The 16349-nt window shown below is 41.7% G+C and overlaps 1 protein-coding gene across 1 annotated transcript; it reads right to left on the reverse strand.

Annotated features, from left to right (window-relative positions):
• Positions 1–12127: 12127 nt before the first annotated feature.
• On the reverse strand, positions 12128–13789 carry TLP18.3 (thylakoid lumen 18.3 kDa protein). Its single transcript, XM_087396704.1, has 3 exons — positions 13244–13789; positions 12948–13140; positions 12128–12678 (listed from the first exon to the last, which is right to left on the reverse strand). The coding sequence occupies exons 1-3, from the start codon at positions 13676–13678 to the stop codon at positions 12431–12433; spliced, it is 876 nt and encodes a 291-aa protein (XP_087252830.1). The 5' UTR covers positions 13679–13789; the 3' UTR covers positions 12128–12430.
• Between the last annotated feature and the right edge of the window lie 2560 nt (positions 13790–16349).

Here is a 16349-nt window from a genome sequence, read left to right on the forward strand (position 1 = left end):
ACATCTACGACACTGAACCACCTGCAAAGGTGAACACATAACCAGAAGTGGATCTCCTACTATCCACATGCCCTGCATAGTCTGAATCTGTGTACCCAAGTACACGCATGTCTCCTTTACCAAAGCAAATGCACATCTCCTTAGTACCCTTCATGTACCTCATGATGCACTTAACTGCCTCTGAATGCCTCTTTCTTGGATTAGCCATATACATGCTAACAACTCCCACTGCAAATGCAATGTCTGGTCTAGTAGCTATCATAGCATACATAAGACTCCCAACTGCTGATGCATAAGGAACCTTGGCCATCATGGCCCTCTCCTCATCTGATTTGGGACTATCTGTATGACTCAGTTTCACATATGGAGGCAATGGAGTACTCACTGCCTTCCCCCCCTCCATATTGAAACGCTGCAATACTTTTGTAACATACTCTTTTTGTGAAAGCCAAAGGAGTTTCCTACTCCGATCACGCGTGATGCGCATACCAAGAATATGACCTGCAAATCCCAAATCCTTCATATCAGAGGCCTCATGCAACTTGGCCTTTAATGCATCTAGCTCATAAGTATTCTTGCTAGCCAATAGCATATCATCCACATATAGTGCCAGGATTATCAGGCTACTATCCTTAGCCCTTTTAGTGTAGAGGCAGTGATCAATTTCACTCCTTCTAAAACCCTGGGACCGAATGAAAGCATCAGACTTCTGATACCATTCTCTAGGCGCTTGCTTAAGACCATAGAGACTCTTCTTCAGCTTGCAAACTACATGCTCTTTGCCCTTTTCTTCAAAGCCTTCCAGCTGCACCATGTAAATTTCCTCATGCAAATCCCCATGCAAGAAAGCTGTCTTGACATCCATCTACATAAGCTCCATATCCTCTAATGCCACTAGTCCAAGCATGCATCTAAGTGTGGTCATCTTCACAACCGGAGAGAATATCTCATCAAAGTCCACACCCTTCTCTTGCTTGAACCCTTTAGCAACCAAACGGGCCTTGTACCTAGGCACATCATCACCTGTGACCTTCATTTTGTAGACCCATTTACATGGCAATGCTTTCTTTCCATGTGGCAAAGAAACCAAGTCCCAAGTCTTATTCTTCATAAGTGAACTCATCTCTGATTGCATAGCATACTCCCACTTGCGTTGATCCTCACGCATCATAGCCTCTTTGTAGCAAGAAGGCTCCCCGCAATCAGTAAGCATCACATAGTCTACCCCTGGAACAAACCTATCAGGTGGTCTAGACACTCTAGATGATCTTCTCAAGGGCATTTCAGCTTGCTGTCCCACTTGCATATCAGCCACATTTGGCTCATCATTTGCACCAATAGATGATCCATCATCTACCCTTGATTGTATACCTGTGGGAGTACTTGGTGGTACCATTTCTTACACATTTGGTGCATGGACAGCTTGCTGTCTATCAACATAGGCAGGTGGATTCACATCTTGGAAAGTGATTCTCCTCATTTCCACATCCCTCATGGGTGCCTTATGCATCTTCTTCTCATTGAAGACCACATCATGGCTGCATATGATCTTCTTTGCTTCTGGATCCCAGAGACGATAGCCCATCTCTCCACTTTCACCATAACCTAGAAAGATGCATTTCCTAGACTTAGGATCTAGCTTCTTTCGAAGCTCTTTTGGCACATGTGCATATGCCTCACACCCAAATATGTGCAAATGAGAGTAAGAGGGCTTCTTTCCACTCCATGCCTCTTCAAGAATACCACCATCCAAACTCTTACTAGGTGATCTATTGATCACATGCACTGCAGTCTTCATTGCCTTAGCCCAAAAACTACCAGAAAGACTTGCATTGGAAAGCATGCATTGCAACCTTTCTTGAATGGTACGGTTCATCTTTTCTGCAACTGGATTTTGCTCTGGAGTACGAGGGGATGTGAGCTCCCTCTTAATCCCACGTGTATCACAGAAATGCTGAAAGTCATGAGAGAGATACTCTCCACCATTGTCAGTTCGTAGGCATTTAAGCGTTCTACCTGACTGATTCTCAACCAAGGCCAGCCATTTCTGAAATACCTGGAACACATCACTCTTCCGAGCTATAGCATAAGCCCACACTTTCCTAGTTGCATCATCAATGAATGTCACATAGTATTCAGCCCCGCCTAATGACCGTGTAGGCATGGGACCACATACGTCTGAATGCACCAAATCAAGCTTTTCAAACTCTTTCTTTCCCCTTCTTTTATGGGCTGATTTAGTCTGCTTCCCATAGAGACAATGCTCACAAAATTCAAAATCAGAGAAACTCAAATGCGGTACATAAGCCAAATGGCATAAGAGTTTCATTCCATTCTGGCTCATGTGCCCCAACTTGCAATGCCACAAAGAAGTGCTTGGCTGCTCGGTTATTGCAACAACATGATCAAATACCCCTGATACATGTAAGGGATACAAAGTCCCACACTTGGCACCCCTGGCCAAAAGCATAGAGCCCTTCTGAATTTTCCAACTCTGAAAGCCAAAAGTGGTGTAAAAACCAGCATCATCTAGCTGACCCACTGAAATAAGACTCTTGGTTAGCTTAGGCACATGTCTCACATGTTTCAAAACAAATGCAGACCCATTTGCAAAAGAAAACTTTATGTCACCTGCTCCCACTATGTCACATGCATAGTCATTTCCAAGATGCACACAACCTGTCTTTCCACTATCATAAGTGGAGAACCATTCCCTATGGGGAGTAACATGGAATGAAGCACCAGAATCCAAAATCCAATCCTGGGAATATGCATCATCTGAAGTGGTAAGCAACTCTGCAGATAAAGTAGACATGAAGAGAACATCATTGTCACTATCATGTGTGACTGCATTGATCTCCTCGATCTTCACTTTTCCTTTGTCCTCCCTTGGACTCTCTTCCTTTTGATTTGCACCCCAATTTGCATTCTTTTTCTTATCCTTTTGCTCTCTTTTCAGCTTGTAGCAATCCTTTTTCATATGGCCCTTCTTGCCACAATGGTAACACTCAATGTTCCGTGCCCTAGATTTGCTACGAGACTTCCCTCTTTCTTGGGACTTCCCCCTGAACTGTGATCTACCCCTTTGCACATTTAAGGCTGCATCTTGCTTGTTGCCATCCATAGACTTCCGTCTAATCTCCTCGGCCAACAAACTACCCACAACATCATCAAATTTCAGTACTCCACCAGGTGCAGAGTTACTGACAGCTGTACGGAAGGTATCCCATGAGGATGGCAATGAACATAAGAGAAATATTGCCTTAGTCTCCGCATCAAAATTCATTTTCTGAGCCTGAAGCTGGCTGAAAATAATATTGAATTCATTCAAGTGAGAAGCAATGGAGACCCCTTCCTTCATCTGCAGCTCAAACAACCCCTTCATGAGGTAAACTTTATTAGAGGCAGTTTCCTTCTCATAAGTGGCACACAGTTTCTTCCACAAATCTTCCGTAGTCTGCTCATTTACTACTGTGAAATAAACTGACTCTGCAAGATGAAGTCTAATAGTAGACTTTGCTAATGCATCCAACTCATTCCAATCATCCTCAGACATATTTGCAGGCTTAGCTTCAATCCCTGCCAAGGGTTTAATCTGCTTCTTTTGAATAAGCACATCCCTTATCTGTTCTTTCCACAAAGAAAAGTTTGTCCCATCAAACTTTTTAATGCTGAAAAACTCCTTTTCAGACATGGAAGAGGATGCCATGATGCAAATAAAGCAAAATCCCAAATGCTAGTGCCTCAAGAGAGAATCACACCAAATACCAGGTGCACCCAAATGTGTATGCCACAATAGAGTGAAATATCACCAAAACTCAAAGCTCAAAGCATCAAAAGATGCATCTGACTCATGTGCATATACTATGCATCCATATGAGCAAATCTGACCCAAAAGAAAATGCCAATAAGTGCCAAATGACTCAAGCATAAACACCGTCCACTGGCATATGCATCAATAATATCTCATCCAAGAGAGCATAGCACTATCAGTGCATCACCAGCAATGTGTCAAAGCTATCCCTCAGCATAAAATAGCATCCATGTGCAAAGCGTCCATAAAAAATAGCATCCCACAAGGCAATTTGGGCCTATCAATGCATCCAACAAGGACCGCAATGCATCCAAATGGCCTATAAATCATCCACTGCAACCCAATGCATACCACGAATGAGCGCACACTGCTCAAACCTGCAACCAGAGTGATCTGCATAAGGTATGCTCAAGAAATCATAGTCCCACGGTAATGACTGCTGCTGAAAACAGAACCTGAGATGCCTCAAAACATGGGCGCCATTGCATAATCGGACTCGGCAAGAAAATCTGCAAATATCTCTCTTCTGCCAGAACTCCAAAATCCCAACCGATGAGTGAGAAATGGGAGTCAACACTTATCCACTGCCATGTGGCATAAATCTAAGGTTTCAAAACCTTAGTATGAAAAATGCATAACAAAGAGACGAAATCGAATACAGAGAGATTTATAACTCTGAAAATCCTCCACCAAATCGTGCAAGAACTGATAGGTAGGGGTTTTTGGGCGTCCGGAACGCAATGGGACAGACGGTTTTGGAAACCGTGGTCTCAATCACTGGGTCCAACACACGGGCTGAAAAACGTTTTTTGAAACAGAGCTGTTTGTAAACTCCACCGGAGTGCGAATGATGAGCAATATAGAAGTTTTAGGACCTCCTGAGTCCACCGGAACTGACAGATCTGCAAATGGTTGCTCCAAACTTGAGTTCCAACACCCGGGCAAAAAACGCAGGAACTGACACAGTGAGTCAGAAATCCAATGAAATGATCCCAGATTCAAGAATGAAGGTGTTTCCAAGCTCCTGAAGTGAAGTGGACACCAAAAGCAAGCAATAGTTGCCTCTACAAGTCAATATGGAGTCTCTGTCGTTGCACGGAACAGGGAAAAGCTCAAAAAACGACTTTTTCTTTGAAAGCTCTTAACAGGCTCTCAAAACCACTTCGCAAAGCCAAAGTGACTTTTCCAAATGTTCCTCCAAGGTCTCTGCATACTCGGATGCAAGTAAAGTCGCCCACAAAGCTTCCCACAGAGCTTCTCCTTCCTCCCACAGAGCTGCTGAGCTTCAAGCATTCACGCACGCTCAGCTAGATCACCCGGGCTCTGATACCAGTTGAGAGTGCTCTCAACGGAAGCAAGAACGGAAGAAGGAGAGAGAGAGACAGAGAGCCACACAAGTTTTGGTGGGTGCAAAAACCACCCTAATCTTCTTTTTCATTCATCTATATATGTGTTTGAGTATTGTACATAACCGGGGTTAAGGCACAGTGACCTTTAACCCCCACAACCACCTTGCAGTAGCCAAAGGATTATGGCACCAAGGGGAGGTGTTGAGAGTTATGGTGCCATGAGCACATGTAGAGCAAAGGTATGAGTAAAGGGCAAGCTGCCACATGGCATGGAGGAGATATCCCACATGTGAGCAAGCAAATGGATGTAAGTACCCTCACCTATAAAAGGGAGGTTCATTTGAAGTAATATCAATGAAGCACTTTCCACTATCTCAAGATTCTCTTTATGAGTCCAAGCTAATCTATCTTGGAACCTAATTGACTTGAGGTACATGTCATGAGCACTCTCTTCATCATGTTTCCACATAAGTTCCATCCACCTTAGAGCGCTCCATAGATCCTGAGGCACACATGTTTTGTCAGATTTGGCAAACAAAGCAAAGTATGGAGTAACGTTTAACATTCATGGAAACACAGGAAGGCCCAAAACAAGAGCCTCAATAGTGTCGGCAACAGCAATTTTAAACGACTACATTCATGAAAATGCTTTACCTCAGTCCCATTTATATGAAATGCATCTTCCGATAGGTTTGACAAAAAAAGAAGTGTTTAAGTCTATTGGAGAAACACAGAGGCAAAGAGGGCATGCTCCAACATCTTTTCACAATTTGTATACTCTTTGGAAGAAGAGCTTTGTACATGTTAAAATCCCAAAAAGGCAAAAAATGTCAAGTGCAGTGATTGTGATGATCTAAAGCGAGCACTTCAGAGTGCAACATCTCCAGAACAAAAGGAATCATTAAAAAAAATAAGAATTTCATCATGGACTAGTTCGGCATTCTAGACTAAAATATGCATTTTGGAAGGAGCAAGCTATTTCTCATCCAAATGAGTACATGTGCGTTATTGTAGATGGTATGGATCAGAACACAACAACATTACCTCGATTCATAAATACTCCACCTAAGCTACAAGGAAAATACTTTTTGAAGACACATCTATGCGGAGTGTTAGTGCATGGATTTAAGTTTTTTACAGACATATGGATTGATTCCTTGCATCTACATGATAGCAATCAAGTTGTAACGTCAGTTATGCAGGCAATTCACAGTGTACATGCAGAAAAAGGTCACCTACTAGCAAATTTGAGAATATAGGCAGACAATTGCGGATGAGAGAATAAGAATGTACTCTTTTTTGCATTTTGCTCAATGCTAATCGCTCATCAAATCTTCAATGAGATTGAAGTTGGGTTTTTGTTGGTTGGACACACACATGAGAATATTGATTAGGTTTTTAGCACAGTCTCAAGAGAGCTAAAACACAAGGACATAGAGATGATGGATGACTTGATAAGAAAATGTGGAAGGCAAGTTGGTGGTCGCAAGGAAGGTACAGTATGCTCCATGGTTGAAAGGATATATGATTGGAAGAGCTTTATTCTACCTCATACAAAAAGGTAGTGATGCCCTGATTGGTCATAGCGCTCCACACTACTTTCGCTTTTTCTTAAAGTGTGAAAAACCAGTGATGCAGTGGCAACACTATTCTCATGATACAATATGGAAACCCAAAGAACCTTACTGTCTCTTAACTTCAATCCTGAGCAAAGAAATGCATCCAATATGGGCTCCTATAAAAAAAATCAGCGAGAAATCTAAAGGTGAAATAGAAGGCTTAAAATATTTTATTTCATACAAAGAGGAAATGCTTCGTAGATTTCCTGATTGGAAGCCCTCTTGGAAGGAACACACTGTTGCTATAATTAGGAAGACCTATCAATTGATAAAGGACCTTGAGAAAATGCGAGGAGATGATGCCAAGGCAAAACGGCCTTTATTTTGGCTGAACGTTGGTAACGACTTGCGCCCATCATTTGATGTCTTTGAGAATGAGATTGATTCGCTACTCCCATGTCCATATTGTGGTCCAAGGAAGAGAGAGTTTAGGCCAGAAGTAGACATAGACATCCACTACTTTATTGCAGTTCGACCATCGGACGATGAGCATGAGAATGTTAAGTTCTGGGTTGCAAAAGTGGTGGACGTGAGCATGGATGACAAGGGAAAAGTTGTAACATTTACAACACTATGGTATGAGCCAAGGGGTAGGAAGGAGAACCACGATAACAATACACTGTATATTGGCTGTTTGAAAAAGGAATGGGTTCCAAACCATGAAGCAGTTTTAGAGCTTTCTACAGAGACAGTCATAGTATCTTGGAAATCAAGGACAAAGAAAACAAGGAAGCACATGGGATATGATGTAGAAGAAAAAATAAGAATACCACTACCCATTATTTCACACATTACAGAGTTTTTGAAGATGCTCGCTAAGGAGGAAGTAGAAGCAGATAGCGCAAATGAAGAATGCCCATGACAATACCATTCAAGCATCCAAGCAACAAGTGACGATGAATCGGACATTCAAACAAACTAGTTACCTATTTATACTTAACACATTTGTAAAGGCAGAATTGAGTTATTGAAAAGGCTGCGTGTTAGACTCCTTTGTACAAAGACTCATGGAGAGCAATATTTCTTGTAAACATATGACATTGTAAAATTACAAGCATAGCCATTACTATTTTTGGAGCACATTTAAAGAGTCTTCTATGCCTCTTGCCTATTTTAACCTTTAAATTTTTTGGGACTTCAAGAGTGTTATAGTTTTTTACATCAAAATTTAAGTGCATTCTTTTGGATTAAATTATATTAATAAGTCTTTATTTTGAAAGTGATTTTTCACGGATTTAAATTAATAACTCATGATTTTTTTTAAACGTGAATAGCATTGTTAAAAAGAAGTACAAAAGTAGGATTTAATCGAAGTTTTTGCATTAGTAGTGCATCATTTTAGAGACAGATTGTGAAATTTATTATGTGGAAATGATAGTGCCAAAAAGTGAACTTTTGATTCTCGAATTATATTTTCATAAAGTAAACTTTTCAATTGGGAAGGATTTAAGTACAAGAGTAGACATATGAGGTTAACAAATGTTAAACTAATCAAATACATATCCAAAGCCATGCTTAAAAAGGATCCAAAGGAGTGCATATCACTAGATACTCCATGCTATCTATTTTCATCATGGAGAATTGATCTTGAAATGTGTATGTGGCCAAGAGAAGAAATGGACTACAATGTGTTCCCAAAATAGTTTCTCGATGTACCAAAACAAATTGACATAATATAAACTCATAGTATGCTACTCTATTGTATATAAACTCATAGTATGCTGTTGCTCCATTGAATATTTTGTATATGTGATAGCTCTTTTTTGTGCTTTCTTTTGGCATTTATACACTGTTGAACATCTATTAAGCAAGCATCTATTTCTATTGTTTATTATGTAGGTCCTATGGCTAATTTTAAAGACTTTCTTTATAATAGTTCTTGCGAGAAGAACATCACTAAACACTTCTTTCAAAATGCAAGAATGCATAAGAAGTTAGGCTTCATTCGCATGATCATCGCTTTGGCTAGTCTAAAGATAATTTTAGTATACCAAGTTGAAGCTACTTGGGAATTTCCTCTAGCGGATTATTGGACATATATTGGTTTTGTAAAAATCTCAAGCATGCCAAAACTATACATCAAAATGACAAACGGCAAGCTCATCAGTGTTTTCATTGTTTGAAAATGTAGTACTTAATCATAGTACAATTGCTGAATATCTATATGAATTGCGAGATGAGCTCATGAGACAAATCTACAGATTAAAAGACCATGGTAGTATGAAGAGCTTCGTTAACATTAAGATGCAGTGGTTTGAGAACAATAGACGTGTTGAGATAGTGACTGGTGAGAACTTATATGATTTTATACTCTCATTCAGCCCTTCATTTATTGAACGTACTCAATATGTAGTGAGCTTGGAAAAGTTAACTCACTTAGGTTTCTTATATAGGCTCGACTTTCTATATTATGCTTGATGCTATCGAGGTTTGGAGACCTGGACCAGAACATTGGTCCATTGCACGATAAGCAATGCTATATCTCCAGAGAACAAGTATAGCTACACTTTCATATGATGGATCTACTACAAGTATAGAAGGACATAGTGGTGTTTCATGGTTAGGAGATCCACGATCATGTTCATCATTCTATGGATATTGCTATACATGGTTGGGTGGCACATTTAACTGGCTATCTAGCTTACAACCACCAATCATAGACAATAAAATTGACTCTGCCTTAGAAGGTATCCTCATAATCTCAAGAGAAATCAATTAGATCATTGGGACATTAGATTTTATGGGGATACAAGAAGTTCATCTTGTAAACATATACAATGCTAGCTCTAAAGCAATAAAAGTTGCATGGAGATTTGTTGAGGAGAACATTAAACAAGAACGATATCAATGCATGGCTCCATTTGTCAACTTGTTGATTGTCTGAAAAGTACAATAGAAAAGGCTACCAATAACTACACGCTTGGCAATATCCTCTACAACGATAGTGATAACGACAAGGCATTGAGCTATGTAAAAAGCTCGACTTACGTGACTTGTAGAGATAGCCATGTTTTTTTTATTCAAAGCACAAAGACACTCATGCTACGATTTTATATGAATATATACTACTTCAAATTGAGATATTATTTCTACATATTGAGTTTGGCTATTTAGATTCCTGGTGTGTGATCATACACGTGCATAGCATTCCTTTTGAAGGCCTAGACAGTATAATAACTACATACCTATACCAATTACCACATGTTCGTGACAAGTGGGTCTTTCAACAAGAAAAATCCGTTCAAAGCAAACTTTTAGAAGGACCACATCAAATGATACCATCTTACGACCGTCATGCAACAAGATGATCTAGCATTTATTAACATCCTAAACAAAATTAGAATAAACATACAAGAACAACAAGACATAAATACGATTAATTATATATGTTATCAGCCTACATCGCTTAACTTAACATTACCACATCTATTCTATACCAACAAGCCAACGAGTGCACATAATGAGCACATATTTCTACAAGCAAAGGAGACAATTGTATTTTCCATGCCAAAGATGAACGACACAGAAATTGTCCCAAATTTCCTCCTTGCATGATAACCCTAGCAAGGCTGTTGAACTTCACCAGGAAATAAAATTTAAAAAAGACACACTCATTGAGTTGTGCATAGGGAATTACAACACGGCCAATAGACTTGTATATGGAGCTTTTAAACCACAACAAAATTTCTATCGATCACAATCATCTGAATTCAATTCTCAAGTCATAGCACTTGTGTTCATAAATGTCAACAAAGAAGACAATTGTATAAAGATCCTCTCGATTACAAAAGAAATACAAATTGGAAAAAATACCAACTAAACCATCATAGGAACACAATATTCGATGCAACAAGAATAACCCATCCTGCATAAAAATTAACGCTAGCAAGCTAATCTTTTGATCCAACTAGCTGACCAATTGATGGGATCATATACATAGCACTCTCAAGGGTACGTAATAAAGAAAATTTAAACCTTGCCAAAGCACGAAAGAATGATCATATTTATAGACACGTGCGTGAAAGGCAAAATGGATAGACTCATGACCTCAACATCTTGGCAATTCAATGTAACACGCTTGGAGAAATAGGCCTAAACCCACACAATCCTACAAACACTAACACAAAACATCATTTAACAAGATGGGCACTTCACTACTATGTAAGCCTAAACTCTGCCTAGCTTCACAAACAGGGCTTGAGGTGATCGCAAGACATTTCCAACCAAATTCAAGACAATCAATATTCATAGTAGCAATATATCATACCAAAGCATGCCATTTCAATACACTCTCTTATAATATATACAAGAAATATTACGCCGGAAACCCGCACATTATCTAACATTCCTAATTGGAGACTTGGACCTTGACATGCTACAAGATTCACCAAAGAAAGAACAACTCATGGAATAGCATCAACTACATCTAGCAAACAAAACACCTACTACAATTTACAAATTGCAAATTGATCACATTACAAATATTAATCACATAGGAATGATTGAAGCCTATTGGACTAACCACGTACTTGTATACATAGCCTATCAATTACCACCACGACAACCATAATTCAAAACAACATAAAAAAGACAAACTCTTAGGACTCCCCACATACACTCTTGTTGTAAAAAAAGTACCAAGAAAATGACATAATAGTCTCTAATATAAGAAACTTTGCACCATGCACTCTTGTTGTAAAAAAGTACCAAGAAAATGACATAATAGTCTCTATAAGAAACTTAGCACACACACTTGTTATAAAAAAAGTACCAAGAAAATGGCATATAAGAAATGTCGCACAGTGCCATATTTGTACTGTGCAATCAAGGGCTCCGTACATCTTAAACCTTGGATTTCATTTTGGCAGCCTCCTAGCTTTCAAAAATAGCTGGGTAAGTATTTTTCAAAGCCTCTGCACCCCTCTGGAATGCTGCCACCTCAAGCTTATTACTTTACTCCCCCACTTAGAGAGGTAGTTAAGCCGTAAGAAACAAATTGTATTCGTGTGAGGGATTGCATACGATCGAGAGGTGTGTGATTCATTGCGCAAGAGTTCTGTCAAGCATACCTGGCTGTTGCAAGGTTCATCCCAAGTCTCATCAAGCAAAAAGTGATCAGGCAAGATACAAAATATTCTCCGAAGTGATCTTAGAAACATCCTACAGGCATTTGCACAATGACAAAGCTTTTTTCTTTATAAGACAATTGCACAGTGAATGTGGCTTTCCAAAGCTCATTATATCCAGCTGAAAGCTGCACAAACGAATCTGGTGAAACAAAGCCCTCATTTACAACACTTTTTAAACTATGAAAGTAATCCAAATACCTTAAGTTGCACAGTGTCTGAAAAAGAAACCGGAATGAGAAGTCATTCCAGATATCAACCAGCCGGGGTCTTGTTACAGATCATCTTGTTCTGGCTCTTGATTATCTCACATAAGGTGGAAAACTAAACCAGAATAGGGCAAACAGAAAACTTCTTTCAGAGATCAACCAACCCGGGGTCTTGGTACAGGTCGTGTATCACGAGTGACAGCAACAAGATGCTCACATGTCATGCATGGTTCTTCTCAATGAGAACATATATTACCGCTCAATGCCGAGAAAGCTTTATGCTGCTATATATCCAACACTACAAATCAGCATTCTATTTCTTTGACACATAAGCATAATACTGAGCCATTGGCACTACAAAAGCAATAACAAGTAAACCCCCCACGACTAATGAGAATTGGCCTCTCTTCTCGTCTGTCTCTTCTTTAGATTTGAAATTGGACTCCCTCTTGGTCTCCTGAAACTTTGGACCCCCAGGATCTTCCAAACCATCCAGCGCAGCAACAAGCCGCTTTGCAGTGCTGTAAAGAGCCTCGTTGTACTTCTCCTCAGTGGCCAGGACTGCACTCAATTCACAGTCAGTGAGAATATCTACAATCGAACCCTTATCCTCCATTCATTTGTGGCCCAGAACAACACAAAAGCAGCCACAAAGAACTATTCCGAGATCTAAAGAAATAATTAACACCGCTAGAAAGCTGCTCGAGTTCAGACACTCGATTTGTCAGCACGCCATACACACTCGCATTGATCACGAGAATGAGTAAATAGCACGCTCGATCGTAATGAGCAACATCGGCAAGCCAGTATGCCCAAAATTATTGACATACCCGGCAAATTCTCAGCCACAACGGCTTCTAAGACCTTGTCTCCCGCAGCTTTGATGAATGCAGGGCCGCCAGTAACTGCGCCTTCTTTCTGCGTCGTCACGAGCAGAACCAAGCCCTTGTTGTTTCCCTCCTCAATTGAAGGATACCACTTCTCCAGAACTTGGTCCGCAAACTCGAAGATGTCCGCTTTGGTCTGCCAGCAAGAGAGCGATTAAAGGCCATCAGTCGATAACACTCGCCAGCTAATTCGCTAAGACAACTAGTGGGTTCTTCTTTGCAAGGGGGGAGAGCGGTACTGTCAGCTTCCGCAGAGTGACCATGTCAATATGGTATCCCTTGCGATCTTCCAACTCAGAAAGCAAGCGTTTAATGTCGGATTTGGTGACGCGATTGAGAACACCGGCATCGTCGACGACGTGAGACTCCAGGGGGGGACCGTCGCTCAAGATATTGAATTCGCTAGCGTGAGCGAGGTGGGGGGGGGGGAGGAGAGGGGAGAGGAAGAGGGCAGAGGAGAGGGCGAATGAGGCGAGGCCAGTGGAGAGGCGAAAGGAGGAGTTCTTAGAAAGGTCGGGGGGAGAGTAGTGGGAGAGGATTCTGGAGGAGGAGGAAGGGGAGGGAAGGGAGGGGAGGGGGAGCTTGAGTTTGAGGAAGGGGAAGGGATTGGGGAGGAGGTTGGAGCAAAGAGAGGAGGAGGAGGAGGAAGAGGAAGGAGGGGCGAGTGTCGCCATGAAAGCTGAGCTCAAGCTTTTCTCATGCACTGAATAGATTACCAAGATAAGATACACGTATAACAAGATGCTAGCTTTTACATGGTTTGCATTGCCTCCCCTTCCTTTGGATAACGCTCCATATATTCTAGACCACTTTCCTTCCTCCTCCTACCCTTGCACTTGTTCCGGAATCTCGCTTGTTGCTCCACCGCGCTCTCTTGCACCCCGCACTAGCAGCTTTGGCAATTGCGAGCCCGCCTTCTCAGCACCTCGGTCGCCACAAGCCGAACTTTGGACCACTTTCGCCGTCGTGAGCCGCTGATACCAACGCAGTTTTTAACCCAAGGTCCATTCCCTCACGTGGAGGGTCTAAGGGAAGGGCCCAGAAAACTAGCCACCACATCATCATCACACCGTGTCCGATTCCATCGCCACATTATCATCGCAATAGCACATCATCATTAAGTCATCACTGCGCTGCCACCAAGAATTAGCAAATTGCATTGTCCTAGCGGATCTATAACAGGAACAATTACAATTAGCCCTGAATCGTCCGGAGAATTAGATCCAATAAAATATCCATAGAGCCGTCAGGCGTAGACATCCATTAACTCTCAAGGGATCGGTGACTTCGCACGGGGCTGCCCCTTGAGAGAGCTGCAGTGGAACCCTTGACAGTGGTTTTGGCCTTTCCCCAACCCCTTGGTGTACTGTTTGGGCTCATGCCTAGCCTAATACCATCCTTATTCAAGCCTTGAACATCTTTTGTTTATTATACCCCCAAAGTTCTCCTTGACCTTGTGGATGACTAGTTGTTGGACTCCCTATAGTGGCAGAGGTTTAGAGTTGTGGGATGATTGGGGAAGTTGTGGACCATTTACCGAAGATCATGCAGGGAGGAGTATGCCTCGTCGAGGCTTTAGCTTAGGAGGGCTGCCCCTTGAGAGAGCTATAGTAGGGACCTTGACTGTCAGGAGGGCGTGAGTTTTTGAACTTGCGTGTGGGGAGGACCCTGGAAAGCTAAGTGGGCAAGGCCATGGGAGGTGGGTGTGTGCAAACTTTCCCCCTAGGGATTTATGCTTTGGGGGTGAGTTTGTGGATTGGTCCAAAGAGGGGGCAAAGGACCCTTAGAATTCAAGGTGGTCCATTGGTTGGGTCCTAAAAATTGCCCCACTAGAGGGGGCAATGGGGGCAAATGAGAAGGGGATGCCACATGGCATTCCCCCAAGGCTTGGATGCATTTGGCAAGGTTGCCTGTGGAAGGACCAGGAGAATCACATAAGAAATCACGACAGGGCTGGTCGACTAAAGAAGAGAAAACAACGGATTCTATAGGAGGTATGGCTAGTTCTCAAGCTGTACACCAACAAATTCAGTGAGTTGCACGTTGTAGTATGTTGGCATGGATCATGAGACTGAGTACGGGGTTGCTATGTACGGAGCTGTTGTATGGACAGTTGTGTACGGAGCTGCTGTATGGACAATGAGTTCAGCTGCACGAATTTGCAGGCCTATGTACGGATCGCAGGATATTGTATGGCTGTGCGGGTGCTAAGGTTGAGCATGTACTATATGGATTGCAGGAATCATACAGCTGTACGGGTTCTCAGGCTAAATATTGGCTGTACGGATGCCCAGATCCATACAAATTGCTATAGTACGGCATACATGCGAGAAAGTATGGGTAGGTTGTCTTTACTTGTATGGGACTGTTGCCAGCGTGGCAGGGTGGAGAAGATGCTCTCCAATTGGAGACTAAATTTTGGCAAAAAATTTACTCCTAGTGACTTTGCTACCATATTAGGAGTATCTCCATTCCATAGCTCATGTATGAGCCTGGTTGGTGGCTCCAAAGTTGTTGGTTATTTTTATGCTTTCATTTGGGACTTTGAGCACATCAGCAGTCCCGTGGGCATTTGTTGGCATGCAGGGAACTGTGTGATCTAGAATGGATTGCTAGTAACAGTTTGGGTTTTTATGCAAGTGCCTGGTACAGATTTGGATGCTTATTGTATGCCAGATGAAGGCAGAGCCCAGCAGGGCTGAGGCAAAGGGTCATTGATGCCTAATAGAATGTGGAGTGCTCTGAATGCAAGAGGATTTGTGACTACTCTGTAAATCACTTTGAGGGTCTTCCAAGTAATAAAGAAATACCGAAAGGGGCGCCAAGGGTTTGGGGCCAATCTGTGTCCTTGTTCTTGAGCAGGAGCACTTCAGCTCCCAAATTGTATTTGAAATATTTTCTAAGTATTATTAATGTGAAAGCATTGGCTAGTTAGTTGTCTATTATAGACTTCTTATTGGCTTTAAGGCTGGTTTCATGGTGCTGTTGCCAGGACATCACCATCTTTCTTAAGGAGGGGAGGCTATGGTTGTCTTTGGTGAAGTATTCCCTACTATAATCAGATTACAGCAAGGAAAACTCAGCAAATATGTCTTACACTGATGGAGATTGGGATATGGAAGGGTAGTCCTCTCAAGATGAGCAAGGTGAGCAATCTATGCATGAGGGAGCCTCTTAGGATGATCAGAGTGTTGAGGCACAGTAAGTTGTAAATCCCTTTGGTGTGAGTGCCTTTCAGTTTAAAGGGTCAAAAGAGGCCGAGGATGTAGAGGCTTTGTTTAAGGCACAATTGATAAGTGCAGTGGAACACTCACACAGCTCACTCAGGACCCACGGTTTCTTGAG

Source organism: Dipteris shenzhenensis, chromosome 25 (genome assembly GCF_047967505.1).
Source record: "Dipteris shenzhenensis isolate YYH24624 ecotype China chromosome 25, Dip_SZ_1.0, whole genome shotgun sequence".
NCBI lineage: Eukaryota > Viridiplantae > Streptophyta > Polypodiopsida > Gleicheniales > Dipteridaceae > Dipteris > Dipteris shenzhenensis.

Excerpts from the sequence above, each read along its gene's own strand:
- TLP18.3 (XM_087396704.1), bottom strand. The coding sequence starts at position 13,678 with ATGGCGACACTCGCCCCTCCTTCCTCTTCCTCCTCCTCCTCCTCTCTT. Across the intron at positions 13,141-13,243 it reads TCACTCTGCGGAAGCTGACA|ACCAAAGCGGACATCTTCGA; the intron begins GTACCGCTCTCC and ends TCTTGCTGGCAG. Across the intron at positions 12,679-12,947 it reads TGTGGCTGAGAATTTGCCGG|TCCTGGCCACTGAGGAGAAG; the intron begins GTATGTCAATAA and ends AATTGAGTGCAG.